Source organism: Lepisosteus oculatus, chromosome 17 (assembly GCF_040954835.1).
Source record: "Lepisosteus oculatus isolate fLepOcu1 chromosome 17, fLepOcu1.hap2, whole genome shotgun sequence".
Classification (NCBI taxonomy): Eukaryota; Metazoa; Chordata; class Actinopteri; order Semionotiformes; family Lepisosteidae; genus Lepisosteus; species Lepisosteus oculatus.
The window spans coordinates 719,849-743,287 of record NC_090712.1 but is presented as its reverse complement, the minus strand read 5'-3'; the positions used below and the strand labels follow the sequence as shown (position 1 = coordinate 743,287).

Sequence of the window (23,439 nt, the reverse complement as noted above, 5' to 3'; positions counted from 1 at the left end):
AAAAAAAGAGATGATGTTCAGGGCCACAGTGATTCCAACAGTCTCTCTAAATCACCACGCCTTGGTTCAGGGAGGCAAAAAAAACCTTGCTGGCATCAAGGGTTTGAACAATTTGTTGAGATTTTCCATTTTGCCACAACCCTTAGCAGGAATAAGCCTCTCCCTGTGAATGGATGGCCATATCCGGCCTTTTAATAATGACAAAAGTAGATTCAGTTGTATTTATAGAAGAAAATTGAAAAACAACAGCATATGGACAGTATGCGTATGGTTAGGCACATCACATCAGAATATTTCAACCAGATAGCAGTATGTGAAATATGACCATTGCCCAGCCCTGTTTTTGTCCAAGTTTTTTGCTAGGCAGGTAGGTCAGGAAAACATCCAACATGCCAGCGCTTCTGTTCACTCGCCCTCCCACACCCTGTGCTGTTCTTCAGGGGATCTGCCCCTGTAACCCCTCAAGCTTGACACATATTTCGTCATTAACTACAGACACAGCTGTGTGGGGGGTTAAAACACGCAAGGCTGGGTAGGGAAGAGAACTGTCCAGGAGAGAGGTCCCCAGTGGCTCCCTGCAGAATGACACAGCACACTATCTCGAGGTCACAGACAGGCAACTGGGGAGCGAAGCAAGAAAGTCCTTACCTGCAACAGGTAGGTGAAGAGTGGTCCGAGCAGCGGGCAGAGCAAGCTGTCGTAGTACTCCGGCGGGCAGGACAGCACCAGCTGCTTCATGAAGACCCGTGGGCACAAGTCAACATTAAGGAAATGCAACACACGCTGAACTGCACATCTGCCTACACTGGCCTTGCGCTCTCTTTAAAACAGCTTTCGAGCGCAGCGCCAGACCAAAACGAGGAAGGCTAAGGAGCTCATAGCGCCTCAGAGCTAGGACAGGCCTCCCTTCACCCACCAGAGGAGGGGCGGAGCTCGACAGCCACCCCACCCTGCCCGTATCACCTACCCCGCCCCGCCTGTTCCGCCCCACCCCCCGGAATCGCAGAGTCGGGACACCTGCACACAAGGATATGAAGCATGGGCCGCAGGCGGTGGTCGGGGATGTGCACCAGGTTGACAAAGACGGAGCTGACGATCTGCTCTGCCAGGCCCTCCATGGCGTAGAAGTCCTGCTGCAGGGAGTTGCCAGCGTTGCCCAGGATGTGGTAACTGCACAAGACACACAGGTCACAGGGACCCAACCAGGAACCAGTAGCCTCAGCTCCTGCCTGCTAACAACCCTGACTGTTTCCCACAGTTCACCTCAGCACATGGATTTGTCTCAGGTTTGCTGGGCACTGCCTAGTGCAAGAACTCCCAGTGCCCTCAACACGCACCCTCTCACTGCTGCTACAGAACTCATCCTGTATGGCAGCCTTGTGGTCTTGGAGTTGATGGATGCTTTCTCGTTTTGAGCAGTACAACTTCCCCATACAAATGCAAGTAGGTAGCTGCATCAGCATGCGTAGACTGCATTTCTTTTCTTCTCTTTTTAGCATAGAATTGTACTTTACTTGTTCCTTGACTTCCTCATAGGCATAGTTCCCAGTAGAGAAATGTCCAACATTTCCCTGAAGCTGCTAACAGGACACTGCCTGAACCATTCTAAACCAACTACCTGATGGATTCATCTGATTCATCTAGCTACTCCTGTCCCAATCCAGGAACCTGCTTGTCCTGGGATCAAGTGCTTCTGGGGTCTAATTAGAGCAGGGTTTTTTTTATGTTGGCACAGCAGCAACCTAGTTAAAGACCGTATCACAGTCGAGAACAGCCATGTGGCTGGACCAGCCCTCAGACTAGAAATATGCAGAGATAACTAGTAGCCCACAAGGCCATGTGGAAAGAGAGACAGTATAAGTTACAGCTAGGGGACAGAGGAGCAGGTGAACATCAGATCAGGAGAGCAGCAGAAGAGAAGGCAGTGTCTTCCCTCCTTAATGAACCAAAACAGGGAGCTGAGACCTTAAGGGACCTCCACTATTTTCAGGGAAGCACAGGACAGAGACAGGTAGCGACAGAGAAGCTGCACGACCGAGAAGAGCCCTCACCAGTTGTCGTAGAGTGTGCAGAAGAAGCCCTGCATGCGCTCTAGCATGGTCTTGTACACCGGAGCATCGTAGATCTCCAGCACAGGCTGGGGCAGTCCTAGAACACAGCACCAGAGGACACATGACAGCACCCAGCACACCTCCAGCAAAGCCACTGCTCTGCTCAAGACAACTCTGCAGCAGCACAGAGAACCACACTTTGTTTAAAGAGAGGTGCAATATGTTTTATTCTTAAAGGAAGACTGCAGCATGATCCCTTTACAAGTGATTTACTCAATGCATTACTTTTAATCCAGATGAGGAGCTTTCAGCCTGTGAAAGCATAGAAAGATTCCTAAGAAATAAAGCCAGGTGGATAAAAATCCAAATTTACTCTCTCCAGCTGTTCCAAGTTATTTAGGGCACAAAACTCAATCCTCAAGTGGATGACAACTGGGAGACCTTCACAGCAAACAGTTTTTGGAATAGCAGAAAACAGCATCAGATTAAAGGTCTCAGGTTCTGAAAAAGGTGTCTCACTGGGCAATTACATTTTAATCCCATATTTCGGCCACAACTGCATCAAGCAGGATAACGGACAGCACTGCAGTCCCAACAAGGGAAGCAGCTCCCACATTCGCATAACCTTCAGGACAAAGGGACACTCCTTACCCAAAACAACATTCTTCTCCACGTCCATCATGTCATAGGCCCGGGTGAAGGTCTCGCTCAGCCTGGCCACGTTTTCAGGCAGGAAGAGGTCATTCTGGATCCTGCAAGCGACAGTTGGTCCAAGAGTCAAACCCTTATTCACAGAGCGCAGGGCAGAAGAGGAACCTTTGATAACCCCTGCCTTGAGAGTGGATGAAGAAGGAATGCCTGGATATTGAACATTATTCAAAAGAAACAAAGATACATACACACAGGTTAACCATGTCATTCACAAAACAAGCAGTGCAGCAGGTCCTGAACTAGGATGGTTAGGGGTTAAATTGCCAAAATCTGTAAATGAGATTCCCCTGCAATGCCAGCGGGCTCTGGGAGAGTGGCTTCTCACACTTCAAACATACCAACCCAATCAATTCTCCATTAGTGCTTAAGCAACATCACTTGCTGTGTGAAGAAGAGTAATGCTTTTATCAGATACTGTACTAGGAACAGCCCATCGGAACTGACATTTCTGAGCAGCTTCACCAGGTAGGTAGAAATGGCAATAAAGCACCTGTGTTCAAATAGCAAATCAATTGGACAGATTTCTGCAACTGCTAGCAAAGCTGAACAACACAGAGGGAAGCAGTAAAAAAACAAAATAAGGCAGTAATGATGAAAGGTACATGGATTTAAGTTTGATGGAATACTACAATGTGAGACAGAAAAGTTTTTTGAGCTCACAAATACAATGACGAGAGTTACAAGAGGTGAAGAAACGTGTCGAGCAGAAATGACGCCTCACCAGAAAGCACCCCGAGCGCAATGACCAATCCAGAGAATTCTTTAAGCTTAAGAAAGAGGGTTATTGTTGACAGGAGAGGCAGATAGACAGAAATCCAGTGCAAGCCCCGAAAATGACTTTCCTAACAGCTGTTTGGATTGCAAAGGCTGAGAAACTGCTCCTGGAGAGGAGTTAAGACTCCAGCAGCAGAGGACATGTGTGAGACCATGGCGGGGAGCAGAGATGGCAAAAAAAAAAACTCAAGGCTGTTTCCCTGTCCAACAACCACAAACGTCAAGATGAAAGAGTCAAAACCTGGAAAGGTTGCTGGAAAAGCGACACCATTGCTCGATTCTGTACTCTGCGTGGAAGTAGACAACCCTGAAGACCTTTTTATTTCACAAGGGTTCAACAGGAAGGATGACAGGGACAGAAATTCCCCAACTTACACAAGGGCTGCTGTCGAAAGGCTGGCCTGCAGGTTGGTTGTTTGGAATACGGAACGTGTCTATCCAAGGACACCGGCGCTGTCACTGTCGCTCAGCGCACTGCAGTGGGGAGTAACTCAGCACAAACCCCCTCACCACTTGTCAAGACAGACGGCCACCTGACTGGAAAAGCTGAGCTGGAGTTGCTGGGGATTTTAGGCCACTCATCGAAAATCAAAATTCACAAACAAGCAAACACCAACCCAGTCTGGACCAGCAGCTGGGTTGACTGCTGAGAGACAGAGGACTGAGAGTAGCCTCCCTTCCCCATTCCTCTCTCAGCAGGGTCACCTGAGGGTCATTACTAAACTTAGGATTTGAAAAGAGGTCCATGAACTAAAACCTGAGAATCACTGCAGCCAATATGTCTGGACAAATGCCGAAATGTTGCAGAGGACCAGATGCTAATTATTTTTTTATGCTAAATAACGCAGCATGGAAACATAGAGGAAGCAGTGGAGTCACTACACAAACTCTCACACATTTGTATTCCTACAAAGTACAGTACTTCACAGTACTGCCCATCCCACTCCAAATGTTAATTTCATTTCTTCCCAATAACTCTGAAGAATCCATACTACAAAAGCTAATCTACAGCTGTGGCCCAATTCTTAATCTTCTCACTTTATTCCTCTCTCAGAAAAACAATAAAGAGCAATAACTGCTGTTACCTCTAGGTAGTACAGAGCCCTGCCACTTCATACACATCAGAGCAGTTCAGTGTTCCCCACATTTCCATGCCCAGAGTACACCGAGAACATCTTCAGGCCCTGCAAGATGCCCTCAACATGAGGTTCTGCGCACAGCTGCTCTGCTGGACGCTCTGTGCCTCACTTAGTGTTGTACGAGCCGCATATTCAACACCGAGGGACTCAACACCTGAGCAATCTCTCGCTGAGAAAAAAGCAATAAGAGACCTCGAGAGATTGCAATGTGAATGCAAGGTCCTTTCACTTACCTGTCATCCAAGACTGCAGACTCACAACCAGTGCACACGCCTTTACTTAGTTGTGGAGGCAGTGTTGGATCTGCTGGGCCTCTCTTTCTTCACAGTGCATGGCCCAGAGATCAGGATGCTCTGACCTGAGCTACTGTCTCAGAGCAGCTGGACGCCCCCAGACCCCTTTCCTCACCATGGAGCATTAATGATCTCCCAAACACAGAGCGATGCCTTAGAACATGTCCTCCCGCTGTGTGCCTTCATCAGGACACAAGCTCACTAACTTCACCCTTCTAATTGAAACTCTCCAGACTGTTCTCTCGCCACCACAATCCAGCACGGTCACTGCTCGGTGATTCATACTCCACTTAATTGGCCAAAAATAGCACACTCATGTGTTTTGTCTTATTCTGTGAAAGCCTTAATCTTAATTATAACGGCAAAAGACACTATGCACGCCGCCACCTCCTGAAGGTCAGCATCACTTCAATTGCAAATGAAAGCCCAATGCCAAGGACCTACCACTGACTCTCACCGGTTCCATGTTAACCCTGAACTTGTTAACCCAGCTCCATCAACGCCAAGAGCAGTAACACAATGCAACAATACAGCACAATGCATCACCTTCCTAGATGCACCACTAGCCTGAACTCTTCGATGCCCTCAGCATTGCTCAAGACAGAATTATGCAAAATCCTAAAAACCATCAACAAAGTCACCTCACTGTGCAGTGAAATACACACCAGCGGACCCAAGTGGAAAAGAAGGGAAAGCACACTCAAAACTGAGAACTGGCACATCTTTTCTCCAGAGGTAACAGGAGTCTGGTATAAGGTACAGCCATGTTGTTGAAACCATACCCTGGTTTCTTTTAGGAAGTATCTGGATGAGATCTTCAGATCAATTAGCTAACAGCAACCAAATACGCTACCGAGGTCAAATTGCTCCTCTTGTTTGTTAATTTATGCTTTCATGCAGGAAGTCATCAATACATACTGTAGGTAATCTTCTTGACTGGATAAGAGTAAAGGCTTCAGTAAATTAAGACCAGATACAACTCAGAAGGCACGGCTCAGATCCCAGTACAACGGTTTGCACTGAAGTACAACCCTTCTGGGCTTGGCTGATCATGTTAGCATAAATAAACACATCGGGAGCATTCCGGAGCTGCCGAGTTCCCCAGCCTGTAGCGATCAGAAGACCAGGCTGAAGAAATGCATGTTTCTTCTCAGAAGTGAAGGGCAAGCCAGCCCCTGTGATCTAAACATTGACCCTGTTCTCAATCCAAATCAATGCGTTTCCTTAGCAGACACGCTCAGAGGTTCAGAAGGGCGTCTAGGACCTTGCGGATCCAGGCAGTTGAACGGGGGCATCTGGAGAGAGTAAACGTTCATATTCCTGACCTCAGGAACTCCCGATCCAGGTGCTGCAACACCTGAGCTGCTCCCCTGCACCCCCCTGCAGGGAGACCTCACAACCTGGAGGACTGTCGGTCAGCCAGCTACGGTCTGGCCCTGTCCAGCTGCGTCCACAGCACTGTGCTACACACACCTGTCTGACCACCGTAGGTTCCCTCTGGTAATTAGCAGGGGAAAATGCACCTGCTCTAGAAGACACAGAAAGCTTCTGCACTGGCAGTACTGCCTCCCACTGAAAGCAACAAGAGAAAACATTGACCTCCCTCAAGACCAAAAAAAAAGAAAGGGTCAAGGATTAGAGGGGGAAAAAAGGGGGAAAAAAAAAGAGGCACGACTTTGTTTCCTCCCCTGCCCTGGCAGTACCAACTCCCGTTGGGAAAGCAATGAGAGGTGGTCCTGCGCGCATTGCTAAGGTGACGGCTCCCGGCACGCTCACTCCCATTGGCTGAGAACGGGAGCTGCGGTCCAGGAGACAATTCCCGCCCAGGCTCGAAATTCTCTGCAGTCTGAGCCCCAGTACTGCTGCCCACTCCCAGAAGTAGGCCTCAGTACTGAGCCAGGCGCCCCGGTGCCCCGCGCTCCCACGGTTTCCCAATGGGAGAGCGCGTGCGCAGCGCACTCCAGGACAAAGCAAAGCAAGAGGCCGCCAGGGCGGCTCGGTACTCACGTCCGACTCGAACCCACCTGATGAGCGTGAGCAGGCTGGGCAGCAGGGCTCGGACCTGCTCAGTGCAGGGGTTTCGGTAGACCGGACTGCCGCTGGGGGTGAACCCGACCACAAATCCTCCAGCCTTGGCCTCCTCCAGGTCAGCAGGCCAGCGGGCCCGCTTGACCACGCCCAGAATGGTGTACACACAAAAGCTGATCTACAGCAGAAGAGGTCAAGGGGGGGAAGGTGGGGGCAAAAAATAAATCATAAAAACAACGGGGAAATAAAAAAAGAGGAAAGCTGCTTTTTAAGAGATAAATTATTGTACACAGAAAAGCACATCTGAACAGACAGAGCAGGAATGGGGAAGGCGGTGTGGAGGACAGAGGGAAAGTGCCCGCTCAGAGACAGAAGGATCGCTTTGGGCTGCGCTGGCGCTGAGGCTGCCCTCCACTGCACACACAGCAGTGCCTCTGCCTGCTCGGCCTCCAGACCATCCCTGGCACCCAGACAGCTCTCCACAGGCTGACCCGACCCTCCCCCCATGCTGCTGGAGCCAAAATCCCCCCCCCAGCAGACACGTACACACTCATTTCATGGCAAAACGCATTTTGTCCCTATCAAAAGTTTCCAAGGGAAAAATCACTACAAAGTACATGAAAAAAATTGCACGACCTGCGGGATACCAACAGGACTGGAAACAACTATCTCTATTGAACTGCACCGCGCCTGGTTAAAAAGAGATTTCTTGATTACTCCTAGAGATATAGTGCAAATTCCCCCATACTGCCAAAGCTCATAATCAAAGGCAATGCACATTTCCCTAAGCATATTCCAATAGCTGAAACAAGAGAAAGAATTCCATGAGGAAGATATGAGAAACAACTCCTTCCCTCCAGTGGTGCAACCTGACAAACACTGAGCTGCATCCACCCCCTGTCCCTCTTCAGCAGCTTGAGCTCACGGGCAGCGTCTCATGGCCGAGCCCACAGCACAGCGCACAGGAGTGCGCTCTTAACCCCTAACCGCAGCTCCAGAAGACACAAGATCACAGCAAAAATAGAGAGGGGAACGCTACATGAACAAAACTAAACACAAATTAAGACTGATGTTAATCTGTATTCAACATTAAGAATGCACCCCAAGAAAGCATTCTAAGGTTCCCCTTCTAAGGTTGCATTTGTCCACCTAGATTTGATTTAGAGATGCATATCTAATAAATACCTCCCATCTGGAAGGAAACAGAGAAGGTATAAAGAACTGGAGCTCTGCACATGAGCAGCTCTGGGAGCGACTGCCGGGCCTGACTGGGTGGCCGCTGAAGCAGGCAGGAGCAGCTCTGGGAGCGGCTGTCAGGCCTGACTGGGCGGCCGCTGGGCTCCAAGGCCAGAATGCTCACCCTGGACCTGTTGATGCCACTCTGATCATCGATGGTGGGGTCGTTCAGCTTCTGGTCGGCGCCGACGTACGACAGGAAGAACCCCGGATCACAGAGCACACTGAGTGAGAGAAGGAAGACGAGCCGTGTCACAGCTCTAGCGGGCAAAGAATTTAAGGTATGTATCTGGCTCTGCACTGTTGCCAGGATGAAAAAGTCACGCTCTCCGTTTTCTCCCAGTGGAATCATTGTAGTGACATCCTGCCTGGATTCTGACCTGTTTGACTCCTGGACTTTCCCAGCACTCGCAGTACTGAAAACCACAGCTCAGTGCACACAAGAGCACACGGGCAACTGCTGAGATTGTTCACACTGACAGCTCTTGCACACGTGTCTGCGCTCTTGTGAGAGGAGAGCAGCTGAATGAGGACCGGCAGCTGGCAATTCCACCAAAACAAGCAGGCAAGGAAGAAAGCCGACTTACCGTCTCATTTCCTCAGACTGCCAGCGTGCAGACACGGGTGCCATGAGCTCCTCCAGGAAGGCCTTCTGCTTCTCGTAGTCCTTGAACTGGTTGCTGATGAGCACGAGGGCCTCCATCAGGGCGCACTTCTCCATCTGGGTGAGCAGCAGCTCGTTGGAGAAGAGCTTCTTGACGTGAGTGTAGAGCATGTCGAAACAGGGCTGCAGGGCAGGGGACACACTCTGGTTTTAGTTTGAATTCAGCGCTTGTACCTGAAGATTCATGCATTTAGAGAGCACTGAATCAACCAACGTCTACTTTGTAATGTGTAACGTGCAAAGCAGTGGGTGGGATTTTTTTTAAAAACAGAACATGTATGGTAACCATCACAGCTTGGAAAGCAATTAGACTCTCTTTTTTTTTTATTTTGGAGGTCACGTATGATGCATGTGAATAACAACTCTTTCTTTTCCGATCTGCAAGACTGTACTGTGGCCAGCGGATCAGCGAGGTGCGAGGTCTGTGAAAATGAATCTGTGGTGCTAGAGCCACAGAAATCCCCCTCTGTGCACAAGCCCAGTTACGCACCAGAATGAAATATGGGTAGTCCCTGCACATCTTGATGATGGCGGAGCAGGCATGCCTTCTCACGTTCTTCACAGCCCGGGTCCTGGGTGCCTGGCGAGCAATTAATCAAAACACCTTACAGCACCGCGCAAAATCACGCCTGCCCCCGAGCCAACAGCTGCAACACGCAGCACCACACATCTGTCCCAGGCTGCACACACCCAGAGCAAAACCGAAACACGCATGAACAGAGGCAAACGTGTCAGGCAATGGGGGACAACTGACGTTCATTAAAATGGTAAAATACAAAAATCTTAGCAAGCATTTATATATACCTGAAACAACAGGCATGCCTGCAGGCAGCGTGAATAATTAATACTTAATCAGAGTGCTCTACACAAGCTACAGGTGCAGAAAACCCTTCAGAAGAACTGAACACAATTTACAATAACTACAAATAAAGATGTAAGCATCATTTTAGCCCAGTGAAAAATAAGGCAGGACTTTCTTGAAATGCGTTCATTAAACATGCAGTTTTCTTACCTTGCTTTCCTCGATCACTTCAAATACAATGGACGCAAACAGCTGAAAATGAAAGGAAAGGGTTTTCTTAAATTAAGCTCCACGACTCACACCATCATCCAGAGTGATGCACATTCTGATCCGGCGCTGGAGTGGTGCCGGACTTTCTGCCGACACCTCTCGACAGCTGCACACTGGCCAACGCCAGAGATCACTAGGGCAACAGCTGAGGACGCAACGTGTCCCGGGTTTGACACAGAACTTGAAAATGGACTCGCCTGTCTATCTCTTGCAGTCATGTGTGCATTACTGTGACGCTCCCTGCTAGCAGCCTGGAGGAGACCAAGTTCAGAGATCCTCTGAAAGTCAAGATTCAATGAAGGACAGTGTCCAGTCCAGTGCCTATGTGGTGGAAGAAGCCAGGCAGCTGAACACTCTGATTATTGCCCACACTGCCTCTTACTTCTGGCTTGTGAGGAAGCATTACACGGTGAAGCACATGTCACCTTAGGTGGACAAAGATGGGAAATCAAGGTGCCTTGATCTTATCGCAACCTTAATTCAAAACAGGGCCGCAGGATTCTAAAAGCCAGCAGGTGCCCTGTGGTTCAGAGAAGCTCTCTCCTGCCCAGAGTCTGGCCAAGAGCCATTGTATGGACCCTGATATGTCCTCCTGCTATTATTCCTTGGAGGAGTTCACTGCACATAAGCACTTTGCCTTCACCGTATACCAGACCTTCTCTGTATCCCCTATGGACCCAGCTGCTGGTGCAGCCCGGTTATCTGTATCTCAGATTGGGCCATCTTCAAGTCGCCTATGACAGGCAGGGAGACCAATGTCATTGTGATGGGAGAGACCTTGACCTACCTGGCTGAGATGGAGACCCTGGTCAGACACAGCAGCCACAACTACAGAGTCCGGAACACCGGAACACTCCAATCAAACAGCTATCTGGATGGTGCTCTTTGAGAGCCGCCCAAATCTTCTGGACTAAGGCCACACTTCCACTCTGCACATCCATGCCCACCAATCTCTACCCTACCCATGAACTACCATTGGCTTCTACAACTAGAACTTCCAGTTCCTGGACTGCACCTCCTATCAGCACCTGGACAGTGAGATTTACAGCATGTGCTTCAGGGTGGTATGCCTGCCTGCCTGCCCTCAGAGAGGTGCTGTGCAGAGGGCTGCTTCGACAGCCAGAAGACTCCAGAGAAGAACTCGAATGTTGACTGGCATTATGCCAGGATAATTTACCCAGGAAAGATGACCCGTCCTAGATCCTAAGGTTTGTTAATGTGTTTATGTGAATGAGCGTTATATGTTGTTTTTTGTAAATAAAAATTGAAAATGACATACTAAAAAAAAAGTATCACTTTCAGCACTGCAAAAACAGGAAAATGGGGTCTAGAGTCAACACTAAGGTAGTGATTGGGCCTTGAGGAGTCTACTCCAAACCCCACAAGCACACAGGTCCGGCCTCGGGCTTAGAGGAGAGTGAAGGAAGACAGAGCTGACCTTGGAGAGGACCTGGGGCAGGTAGCGAGGTCTGTAGGTAACGAAGGGAAAGAGGGAGGACACGTTGGTCAGCACGCAAGACAGGATGAGAGGATCCCTGGTCTCGTAGTTCAGCACAGCCTGCAGCAGCTCGATGCCCTGATCAATGGGGAGTTTCTGGGAGAGAGGAACAACAACAGTCACTATGCTGTAAGGATTAACATGAATATGAATATTAGAAACAATACATGTTTTATTCATCTCTGCATATGTTGGCATTAATTAAAATGCATACATTCGATTACATTAAAACAAACTCATTCTTTTGTTTTCATCCGGAGATCTTCAGTGACTGTAGGTATTGGAAACATAAGCAAAGTCTACACTGCTTTAAAGTCCCAATATGTTTGGAGGGATAATGTATAAACCAATGCAGTTCAAAGTGGTGAGGCTGCACAAAGCCCTAGAGCAAAGTTCACACCTCAGATGCAGCAGGACAGACTGAGGAGCCCACACAAGGCTGGATCCTCGAGCGCCTGTCACTGCTGCTCCTGTAGAGGCCCAGCCTGTGGTCTAAAGGTACCTCAACATATCCAAGGCCGAAGACCTGGAAACCATGGTTAACTGGGACAATTAAGATCTTGATCAAATCAACAAAGGCATTAAAGAGCTCAAAGTGGCATCAAGTCCATACGATGCTGAACTGCTGAGGCTCACTGTCCTAGAGATAAGGACAAGAATGGAAACACTGTAATCTACTGACAGTCACACTGCTGGTCTGAAATGTAACTAAAAATGACAGGATCCTCTAATACCACTCGCACCAGTGGTGACCGGCAGTAGTGTCTTACACTTGGCCGAGATTAAGACCTGAGAGAATATCGAGCCAGGCATGGCTGAAACACCAGGCAGCCTCTGTTCGGACTCATCATGGCCCTGAATGCCCACCTCCTCCTCCACGTTCTTGAAGAGCTGCCCCACCACGCTCTCCGTGAAGAAGGTCATGGCATCCCACTGCACCACCGAGGGGGAGAATATGGAGCACAAGCCCTCACCCGTCTTTGCTGGGGAGGGAACAGGAGGAGAAACGGACAGCGTTTCAACACACTGGTCTGTCTGTGAAGGCACAGCCCAACTAGGGATTCTTGCCAAGCTTCCTGTAAGCTTTTACATACTGTACAAATGCTTACAAATATGACATGCGTCAATACTGATCATTTAGCTTTTGTTTGCACTGTTACAAACACCCTGTGCCCTTCTGTGACCTGACCTAAAAGAGCTCTGAAAAGCTCTCAATTCTGCTGTTAATTCAATATTGCTGGTACGTAATGCACATTCTGAGCTGCACATTCCAGTATATCCTCTACCCCTGAAAATCAATAATACTTAAAAGGTTAAGTTAAAACAGGGAATATAACAGCAATTTAAATACAAATGCCAAGAGAGTAACAAATTCTTATTGTTGAGCTCTGCTGCTATGTTCGCAAGGGTTGGCAGCAGAAATAAAAACTAACACAAGAGAGTCTTGTCCATTTCAATGATGGCTCAGCTGTTCAAAGAATCTTGATGTTTAACTTCCCCTCTGTTCTGCCCCAGTGTTCCCTGACAATACTTTGATACTTCCCTCCTCTCTGTATCACTCCAGCAATTAAACTCCAGACTGAAGGCCTCCCTGTCTGGTATTTATTAACTCCTCAATAAGGACACACGTGCTGTCCTGAATGCCTGAAAATTCACAAGTATCTGTCCATGTGAATTTTCTTCCTGCTCCTAAAAATCAAATAGGATTTGCGATTGGCATCAACCCTGCATAAATATTAGGTGCAGAAGTACTCAGGTGTTTCCCAAAAAGTCAGCAAATGGACCCGTGAAGAAGGATAAATGCTCATTGTGGGCGTGTCTGATACAGAGATATTCCACCCTGTGTCTGTTCATCATTAATGAATTGGCTATGAATTGGCTGCATTACTCTGCTCTCCTCCCCACTGGGAGCTGATGTGTGGGGAGCGTTCTGGCGCACTATGGCTGCAGTCGCATCATCCAGGTGGATGCTGCACATTGGTGGTGGTGGAGGGGAGTCCCCATTACCTGTAAAGCGCTTTGAGTGGAGTGTCCAGAAAAGCGCTATATAAGTGTAAGCAATTATTATTATTATTATTTTTATTATTATTATTAACTGATCACTAAGAGCTGTTACTCAGAAAGCGGCAGCTGCTGTCCGCTGTCCTGCTGCAGTCCCTATGCTAGATTGTTGATTGCACTGAATTTACAGGACTGTAAATTGTACATTTGGACCACACTACCTGATTTTTAAAGGGCTTTCTGTTGCTCAGTTTAATATCTGTCCAGATCAGTGGGGGCAATGGCGGTGCAGCTTACACATGGTGGTGCCGATGTCGATGGGCGTGTTGATCTGGTACTGGAGCCACTCTCCAGCGATCTGGAAGGCCTCCAGGGGGATGATCCTGCAGGCGTTCCGCACCACCTCACCTTGCTGAGCCCGGAAAGCTGCACACAACAAACACATGGGCTCGAACCCCTCTCTTAAACCCACCGCTTTAAACACGCGCTACCGGACACTCCCGGCACGAAGAAGATACATGGGCACATGAACCGGAAGCAGTGGTAGATAGCGCAAAAACAAGCCAATCACAGCAGTCTGACACTCCAGACTTTCCTCTGCTTTATGTATAAACACATTCCAAGCAAGAGCGCAAGCAGAGGAACTCACAGTTAAAAAAGGAATTGAAGTCTTCGTCGCTGTCAAAGTCCATGCGGGAGTACTCGCAGCTCGGGCTGTCACTTTTTGAAGGGAAGCCAGTCTGGAAGGAAGAGGAGAGAATCCAGGAGCTTGGACAGGCAGTCCGATGTGAGGAGGTATAAAAACTTCTTAACACTATCCTACTCAACTTGCTTTAAGCACTGCTAAACCATGCAATGGATTTCCAGAACATACGGAATACAACTAGAGGTCCCTCCAGTCCTGGGTTTAGAAGACTCAGAGGAAAACAGAGTTCGGCCTTCCCTTATTTCCAAGAGCCTTGAGGAGCACGAGGTATCCAGAGCTCCTTACCTTCACAAAATTGGTCATGGTGGCCCTCATGTACTTGCTGGTCATTTCTATGATGACAGGTTCCTTCGACAAGACCTCGTGTCTGAAGAAGGAGCCCCATGTGACCTGGGTGGAAGACCTTAAAAACTGTGGGCAGAAATAATTCAATTCATTTTTATATAGAGCCTTTCGCAACAAGGTTGCCCCAAGGCGCTTAACAATACAATTGACGATACATTTTGTCAATACAGAACAGAAAACCAGAAGACAACGGTGGGGTGGAACCAAAAACTCCTTAATAAGGAGAGAAAAAACCTCTAGGCGTCCAAGGTCAACTTGTTGCCCAACCCTTTGGACATATAAGACAAATATAAGGCAAATAAGACAGCAGAAATCTGATGCAGCAGCCTTCCCTGGACCCTGGCTCGAACCCGTGTCTCAGGAATACTTGATCCAAACAAGTGCTAAACTCATGACTCCACAGAGGGTCCCTGTTAGATCCCAGGCCGACAGTAAGCCCTTGCTGTTGAGTATCAGGGCTCTAAGCAGCCTGGCTGCATGACATCTCAAGGACCTGACTAGAGCACACAGCCTTTCTTTAGTGGGTCTGAGCTCATGTGCATTCCAAGATGAGACTTCCCTCTGTTAGTTACCTGACCTGCTACTGTTTAGCGCAGGACTGTCCCGGAGACAGGGCAGTAGCTGCACCAAGACTGTTAGGATTTTTAAATCTCTTGAAACATTCTTGGCGTTCATTCTATTGTATACCATGTCTCAGGGTCTGTTTCCCCACGTTCACCCTGACAGCTATGCTTTGCTGCCAGGGAGAAACTCCAGGAGATGAGCAGGGAGGAGCTGACAGAGACTGGGGGTACAAGGCTCTTCCTCCTCTGTTACCTCATGGCGGCTGCAGTCGTACCTGGCTGGGGTGAGTTGTGAAGGCGAGGAACGCTTCCATGTACTTCCCCAAATTGGCAGGGACATCCACCTTGACATCAGAGCCCTTAACAGGAAAGAAACGTCTATCACCAATCTGCTGAGCCGACAGTCAAAGGCCTACAGTACTGTTCAGGGACCTAGAATGCTGTTCAAACGCACTGCTGAGGCCTTGCGGTTTTGCAGTGATTTGTACCTGGGGGCTGTGACTTTCTCCTTTCTAACTGTGCTGTTAAAACCTGAGTATACGTAGGGCTTTGAAGTTCTGATCAGCAACCACACAAGCCACACATATCATATGAAAGCCCTTCAAAGCCAGTAAAATAGTTTTAACAACCCATTAAAAATAAAGGCAAGATCTTTATATTTGTTCACAAAAGAGCCCAAGGTGTCTTGGTAAATGTAATGGTTTTTGACATTTATCTCTGCGATACACAGTGCTCCCCACTCCTGCTGCCCACAGCGGTCACGGACAGGCTCTCTACACCTTCTGTGTAGCGGATTCATGTGATTCCCGAGCCGGAGGAGACGCTGCCTGCCTCCAGAGGAGGAGGAAGGAGGACGACTCCCTGGCTCACACAGCAACAGGGACCAGCGTGCTGGCAGTTCACTTACCACCAGGGAACACAGCTGGCTGCCCAGAGCACACAGCACCTGGCACAGCCTCTTCAGGAAGACGTAGTGCCTCTCCAGCAGCCCCTCCCCGTCGGCGGTCCTGACACACAGCGAGACCAGAGGTATCAGCACAGGAACCCCCACAACTCAATCTGCAGCACTCAACCACAGACACACCTCATGTCTCTAAAAGGTCCATTATTCCACAAATGAGAGCTCTTGCACACTTGACTGGTTCAATTTCTTTGACCAAACGATCACATTTTATGCTTTCCACATCCTTAGTTATCGGCCATTTCAACACACCAATCCTGGCGGACTCTGGCCTTTTGGCACAGCGTCCAGCACAATGCAAGATACACTGACTTCAATGGATACAAGGTATTTGTCAAGTGTCCAAAAAAATGTAAAAATAAATTTAGATCACTGATAATCTGTCTTAATGTAATTGCTTTCAACGCAGCCAGAATCTTTCAGCGCAGCTCGTTCCACCCCACGCTGTGTCAACACGAGATGAGAGCGTGCACTGTGCGCTGCCCGAATGGGCCCAGACAGGTACGCCCCAGCCCTTACTGTGCAGCAGACAGGAAGTAGTGTATCGCCACGTCGTCAAAGAGGACCATCAGGGGCTTCCTGTCTTCCAGCTTCCCCTAGTGAGACAAACACAGGCTATAAGAGGACAACACTCAGGCCTGCCTCAGCTAGAAATCATGCTTTTATTTGAGCTCTTAGATGGAGCTGAACCTGCCTGCAGTTTCCACTCCACAGGGTCATGGAGAAAGGAGACCCATGTCTCAGTGTGTAAAAACCACAGTGGCACAATTCACATCTTTTACTACCAGTAACCCAGAAATGATTCAGAGCAAAGATACACCCAACACACATTTGTGCCTTTACGGCTCTAACAAGAGCTCTAATCCCAAATCGAGCCTCTCTGAGGCAACTTCTCAGAATTTCCCAATTCTGAAAGTTCTTGTGCATATGCTAATTTTATAACAGGCTTTAATGTGTTTCCTCTGGTTTGTTCCCAGCTTTCCTTTTGAGATCACTCAGATCAATAATCGTATCCGTGGCCCTGGACACTGCACCTTGAGCTCTAGGTGTCTGGGGAGCCTGCTCACCTTCCGGCTGACGGCGATGAGCAGGCACTCCGCGGCCTCCACCTGCAGCTCCGGCTCGGACAGCAGCAGGCACAGCATCTCCAGCAGCCGGCAGTTGTCGTGGGTGATGTGGACGAGGGACACCCAGTCGATGTAGCCCGCCAGGGTGTTCAGAGTGGCCACTCCCACACGGCAGTGCGCCTTGGCCTGGGAGGACAGACGGGCTGGGACCTCAAGTGCTAACTATGGAATGCACCTCTGTACTCTGCACTCTGCACTCTCTACCTGACTTGTACTACCTGTTGTATGTGTTGTAGTCCAGTCATTACATTTTATTATCAACCGTCTTGTAAAGTACTGAGCACATTGTGTGAAAGTGCAGTCTGTTGTACTGTGCAAGTCCAGAGAGTACAGTGTGAATACTAATCCCAACGTACATGCACATATGGCCAATAAGCTTCTCCCTCTTTCAGACTCTGCTCCTAGAGGATCTCCATCACTGCCTGTGTGTGGTCTGGTCACACACTCTACAGTACAGACGACAACAGGTGCCTCCTGTCTTATCACATCACAGGACACCGATATTCACTCCTGCTCATGTCTTTCACTGCCCTCTGGACTGAGCATCTTTAATAAGCTGCTCGCTTCACTGGTCTGAATTCAATGCAAAGTGGTCTGAAAGACCACTGTCTCCAGGTCTTTATTCACAGGGGATTAATAGTTACCTGCAGCACTCAGTGGGATCTAAAATCTTTTAGGATAGAGGGCAGAGTCTGTTACACAGGACCATTTTCAAATCATAATGTTAGTATTTAAACAGAAACCTCAATAACTACTCCAATGACGCTGTGAAAGACCACAGGCAGGCTGCCACACAACTGTCAAGCGTTCGAAGTTCGGATTACATTTTGGTCAAAGGACAAAGTACTCACAAGATATCTGATTTCACATGTTCTGCACAATATCGTAGTGACTGAAGCAATTAGAGCTTACCTTCAGCTCTTGGGTGGGATCCAGCTTCTGAAAAATAAATATTGACATGAAAACTTTCTTTCAAACGGACAAGCACTGTTTATTTGCCATTAAACAAGTGTGGATGGTGGACTGCATGAGACAGAACAACTGAGCCCGACAGCTCCAGTGGCCCCCTCAGTGCTCTGGAGAAGCTGTTCAAGCGAATAAGTTGCTAACCAATAACAGAAACATCAGAAAATGCTGAACATATAACAACAGGCTTTTGACCAATCGAGGTGAGAGTCAAACAGTCTCATCACAGTGGGTCTGAAAACGGAGATAAGCTTTTTAAATAGAAGATGAAAAGAGCAACTGACTTCACATTTTAACAGTGTTACAACACTGTTTCCCGGTTTGAAGTGCTAACTTTGTAAGTCACCTGAGATAAAGGTAAGAGGTAAAGTAATAGGTTTCTCAGCTTCTGCACACTGGTGCCCTAATCTAGTTCTCAAGTGCCAGAATCCAGCAGGATAGGTCACCTTAGAGCATCAGCAGCTGAAGACTGGACTGGAGCTCTACATCACTGGTGCCAGCAGACACACAGCACAACAACAGGACGACTGAATAGCAAACCCCAGGAGACTGATGACAGGGGACATCATCTGTTACAGCTACAGTCTGTGAGATGCCCCTTCACTGTAAATTTCAGAAACTAGATTAACCTTCTAAGCATCAGCCACATTCAGGATGAATTATAAAACACTCACATGGAAGAAATTAATTATTTCAACTATAATATCTAGGCTGTCTCTCCCAGACTTGGAAACTGGATGCCATGAGCAAAACACCCCCAACTGCAGCTGACAATAACAGCGACACTGACCACCTGGCAGGGCAGGAGTCTGCAGCACACCTGTGCACAAAATAACTCGGAAACCAATGGAGACAGGAGTGAGAAAGCACACGCAGGACATCAAATTTTTCATCCCAGACTCAGCTAAAGAAGCAGCTGAAAGCTGGGCCGCAGGCTGGGGGGGGAAATCACCCAGTTCAAGCTCAGGAAACGAGTTTAAGTATTAGCGCTCAGTCTCTTCTCTCGACAGGCCAGCTCACCAGCACTTAGTTAATCTAAAGCCACAGGCCTGCCTGGACACATTCTGGTCACTCTAGACAGGAGCGAATAGGAGAATTTACATGAGATGCCAGTCGCTAGGCCACTCTGGCTCTGCTGCCCTGGCACGGCGAGGGCTCACCAGCTTGCGGTACTTGTTGACGTTGAGCTGCAGGATGGAGAGCAGGAAGGAGAAGATGCTGTCCATGCTCTGGGTCAGGGTGTGCTGGATGTCCCTGCGGCGCTGCGTGGGCAGGGTCTGGAATGTCACCACGTCCTCCGCCAGCCGCAGCAGGATCAGCATCACCAGCTCCGTCTGGGCCTCCTGGGAGGGAACAGAGCGAGACGCACTGTCGGGTCAGGCGCCAGGGGCATCACGGGCACAGGAGCATAGCTCACAGTGCGCCCTAAACATCAGGGGCACAGGCCTACAGGATTCACAGGTTCAGACGAGAAGCCTTGACCAAACAGCAGTTTGCATTCCCTTGGCCAGCTTCCTCATATCTGCGAGAGCTGTTCTCACTCTGGTACGTGTCCTGATATGGCACTTCTTCGAGCCCTGCTTCCCCGGATGAGACACTGCCAGCTGCCACTTGCGATCAGTGGGCTAACCCGGCCCTGGCCACAGCCCAGGAAGTGACACAGCTGCTCGTGCTCAGAGTGCAGCTCCCGCAGAGGCTACAGATGAGTCAGATCCCATCACAGGGGCTGCCACTGCGCAGACAGGAGGCGTCCGAGTGACAGATTAAAAGCCTGAGAGGAGAACAACTGGACAACAGGGCGCTTCTCTGCAGCTTGAGCTGCTCACGAGCCCTCTGTCCGACCCCACCCCAGCTCCACACAGGGAAGGTGAACGTCTGAGCCTACCCCCTGCTTGGTGAGCGCCTCCAGCTCCTTCAGCATGTCAGGCCAATGCTGGGGCCACTCTCTCTTGATCATTTCCACCACAATACGCGACAGGGCGTCCTTGATGTGGCTCTCCTCTTCCAAGATGGGGTATGTGCCCTGTCATTTGGGAACAAGACATCCCACAATAAAATTTAAACCAACTGAGGCAGATGAGCACAAAGGATCAGAAAACCATATACCTACTTTCCTTCTTCTCTATGCTCCTGTTTTTTTACTTTCATGCATCATACAGAGAAAACTCTGATCTCTGTTTTAAAGATGTTGATTTAACGGTATTGTAACCGTACCAGACACAAGAGCTCAGCTGAGTTCAACGTTCAGATCTATAACGGGTAACTCACAGTGGAAAGCAATCCCATGGTGCAGTTTTTCAGATAGATCTTCTCTCGCTGTTGCATACTGTTCCAACGAAACCTGAGGTGTGAAAAACAAGGTACATCCACAGGCTGCATTATCCATTCCAACACTGTGCTCACGCAACGACAGTACATTATACTCACCACCCTCAGTTAAAGCACAGCTACCTTAACTACTCCCTTAGGATTTTGTTAGAGCACATGAGTAGAAATCCTGTTTGTGCCAAGACAATTTCTTATCTAAAATGCATGTTTTTTACCTTTATTTCAAAACTTTTTAAGATTAGTCAGCAGATGCAGTGATTGAGCGCAGTTCCTTGCCCTCAGTCACTCTGCTGCTGTGGAAGAGGAGGAGGAAGACTGAGTCTTACTTGATGACATGCTCCAGGATCTGCAGGCCGAAGTGCCTCACCAGCGCAGGCTGGGACTTCTCTGACAGCTTCAGCCCGCAGGGCACACAGAAGGGGCACTTCTCCTTGAACTCTTCGCAAAACTGAGGAAGGAGGCAAGGGGAGACAGTGTATACAACTATAAAGCATTTGTCTATTTAGTGACACAGTCAAATACAGTTCTCCACGTTCTGAAAACAAAGCAGCTGGAACTACTCTTGGTTGGGTTCAGACAGCTGTGTGGCCACCTAGTAAGCCTGACTATGTCAGCTCTCTGGAGCTGAACAAGGCTGGGACTGACCAGTACCAAGATGGACAGTTTCTAAGGATCTTGGCCTTGATCCTGAAGCAGTCCCAGTCTTGTCAGGACTTAGTTCAAACTGAGCCCTTAACCTCTGAGGTCAACTTATCTTCAGTTAACTGCTAAAATTCTCAAAACGCTGTATGGTGTCAACATGTGGCGTTGGTATCAACCTTTAACTAACCTGTGCATTGTAAGAATTCTCTTATATCCCACACATTCAGGGCTAACCTCTGCAGAACTCAGGAACTCTAATCAGTGGGATTCTAGTACAGCATGTGGAGCTGTGTAGGCAGAATTAATGCTGCTACCATGTAATAAGGAGGAGAGAATGCACAATATTCACCTTGTTAAAACTTTTTTAAAAAAAAACACCTGCAGCAATATTTCTGAAACAAAACTGTGCATGTTAAACAAATGAAACAAAAAATCTCACTAAGAACAAACAAGGGGGTCAATTAGCGATTAAGAGCTCTGTGAAACAAAACACCAATACTCCAGGACTAGGGTTGAGATCCAACACTCTTAGGAAAAGCAGGTCACTGCGGTAAGTAGTGCTGGTGGACCAGTATGGAGTGCTCTTCCGTCCTGACCAGAATTTCCACACCAATGCCCCAGTAGGGTGACTGAGGACACCGAACTGTAGGAGGTTCGGTCTTTTAGATTACATGTAAACCAAGGTGCTGACTGCTTAGTTAACAGTCGTCTGATGGGCCTTTTGTAAAGGGCAAGTGTGTTCATTCTGGCGTCCTGATTAAACTCAACCCGGCCGCCCTAGAGCTCCCCCTTAATCCAACTGCCGAGAATTTCTCTCTCCTCTCCCGATCGACCACTCGTACGATAGGCTGCACACTCCTTCCTACACAGACATCGCTTGGGGATGAAAGGCTGCACGAAATGGATGGATGAATGAGCACACAAGGGCTGCCCCGTATCCCTAAACTTAAAGATTGGTAACAACTCCCGCAGGACAAAGCATGCATGTCTTTTCGCAGAAATGCACAGAAGAGCTCCAAGGTTTTTATCGGTCGCCTCTGTATCTGATGTAGTAGTTAAATTCTACAGACATTCTGCTTTCGGCGAGTCGCTGCGACTTTCCTCGCCGCAGGTGTGTGTGGCTACACGACGGAGCGATGTCAGAGGACGGTATAAAGTTTGCCTCAGCCTTTCCAAATAATACCCACACACAGGACACAGGAACACGGTCTGCCTTTGACACAACACAATGAAAGACGCGACCACGGGCTCACTTTTCACAAATTACAAGACTAGTGTGCCTAATTCTTTGTGAACAAATTCACATTATTCGTTCAAGAGCAAAAATAAAGAAACAGCGCCACCCCCAGCCGTGTTCCTCCGGCAGTTTTATTAAAATTAAACAATGTGGGCACCCCTCTTCAGCAGTCTCCGCGGAGCGCCCGAAATGTGCATTCATATGAACCTGCAGACATGCAACACACGATCCCATCCCAAAAAATTACCTTCAGGGCCTCCAGGCGGTACCGTTGGCTGGAGTCCGCGTCCATCATCACATTCACCGCTTTAATTAGCTGCTCGCACATCGCTGCTACCGGCTCGGCCGCCATGGCTTCGACACTTGCTTTTAAAGAACAGCGAGAAATAAACCCCCGGTGCGATAGTACAGTGTTCAAATCCAACACGAACACCAGAACAGCAACCCAAACGCTCAATTCTATAGTCTGTACACACACACACACGCAACGTGCTAGGCCGGGAGACGGAAACGGCGCATGGGTTTCAGAAGGCTGTGGGGGATACTGGGAGTTGTAGTTTGTAGTGTGTGTACTGTATGTCGATAAATTCTTTAGTTTATTTATACTCCACTACTGTGCAAATTTGTCTTTGGCTTTTCCCATAAAAGTACAAAACACACAAGCAAAACATAAAAGACTCATAAGATCACATTAAGTACATTAAATCACAACAACAATATGCGTACATATTTATATTAATTTAAATATGTATCTATTTACAATAGAAATACAACAGTATATTTATTTACAACAGAACAATAAATTTACAAACAGTTAAATAAATGTTGTATTTATTACCTTTTTTATTTATTATACAGTAAATAAATGGATAAATAAATAGATCTCTATCTCCACTGTGAAACAGAAAACAAGAAACAGGTAAAGGTTTATTCAACACTGAAAGGAAAAGAAGCACAGGCTCAGGCTGTGGAGCCTCCTTAGGGTGGGGGAGAGCGGGAAACTAGCAGATAAATAAATCATAGAAGACAGAGTGGGTAAGAAGGGGTGGGGAGCAGGGGGGGACAGGTGTGGATCTGCAAATGAGTACAGAATTTCT

At 48.3% G+C, this 23,439-nt stretch overlaps 1 protein-coding gene and 1 long non-coding RNA gene across 2 annotated transcripts in view; one reads left to right on the top strand and one right to left on the bottom strand.

Moving 5' to 3' along the window:
- LOC102688929 (exportin-5) overlaps positions 1 to 22,852 on the bottom strand; it is a 28,496-nt gene extending 5,644 nt beyond the window's left edge. Inside the window, exons 1-24 of the mRNA XM_069179905.1 lie at positions 22,590 to 22,852; positions 20,790 to 20,911; positions 20,404 to 20,476; positions 20,021 to 20,158; positions 19,296 to 19,478; positions 18,082 to 18,108; positions 17,110 to 17,295; positions 16,562 to 16,638; positions 15,989 to 16,088; positions 15,357 to 15,440; positions 14,459 to 14,584; positions 14,117 to 14,207; positions 13,765 to 13,893; positions 12,334 to 12,449; positions 11,407 to 11,562; positions 9,909 to 9,950; positions 9,387 to 9,476; positions 8,820 to 9,019; positions 8,357 to 8,456; positions 6,993 to 7,174; positions 2,703 to 2,803; positions 2,052 to 2,148; positions 1,035 to 1,170; positions 649 to 747 (exon numbers count right to left, since the gene is read on the bottom strand). Coding sequence (XP_069036006.1) covers positions 649 to 747; positions 1,035 to 1,170; positions 2,052 to 2,148; positions 2,703 to 2,803; positions 6,993 to 7,174; positions 8,357 to 8,456; positions 8,820 to 9,019; positions 9,387 to 9,476; positions 9,909 to 9,950; positions 11,407 to 11,562; positions 12,334 to 12,449; positions 13,765 to 13,893; positions 14,117 to 14,207; positions 14,459 to 14,584; positions 15,357 to 15,440; positions 15,989 to 16,088; positions 16,562 to 16,638; positions 17,110 to 17,295; positions 18,082 to 18,108; positions 19,296 to 19,478; positions 20,021 to 20,158; positions 20,404 to 20,476; positions 20,790 to 20,911; positions 22,590 to 22,694 — 2,760 coding nt within the window. The 5' untranslated portion in view covers positions 22,695 to 22,852. The remainder of the gene's footprint in view (positions 1 to 648; positions 748 to 1,034; positions 1,171 to 2,051; positions 2,149 to 2,702; positions 2,804 to 6,992; positions 7,175 to 8,356; positions 8,457 to 8,819; positions 9,020 to 9,386; positions 9,477 to 9,908; positions 9,951 to 11,406; positions 11,563 to 12,333; positions 12,450 to 13,764; positions 13,894 to 14,116; positions 14,208 to 14,458; positions 14,585 to 15,356; positions 15,441 to 15,988; positions 16,089 to 16,561; positions 16,639 to 17,109; positions 17,296 to 18,081; positions 18,109 to 19,295; positions 19,479 to 20,020; positions 20,159 to 20,403; positions 20,477 to 20,789; positions 20,912 to 22,589) is intronic.
- On the top strand, positions 15,291 to 16,359 carry LOC138223887 (uncharacterized). The gene is made up of 3 exons (XR_011182284.1): positions 15,291 to 15,365; positions 15,812 to 16,110; positions 16,274 to 16,359. It is a non-coding gene; the product is annotated as an uncharacterized lncRNA (long non-coding RNA).
- Positions 22,853 to 23,439: the final 587 nt, after the last annotated feature.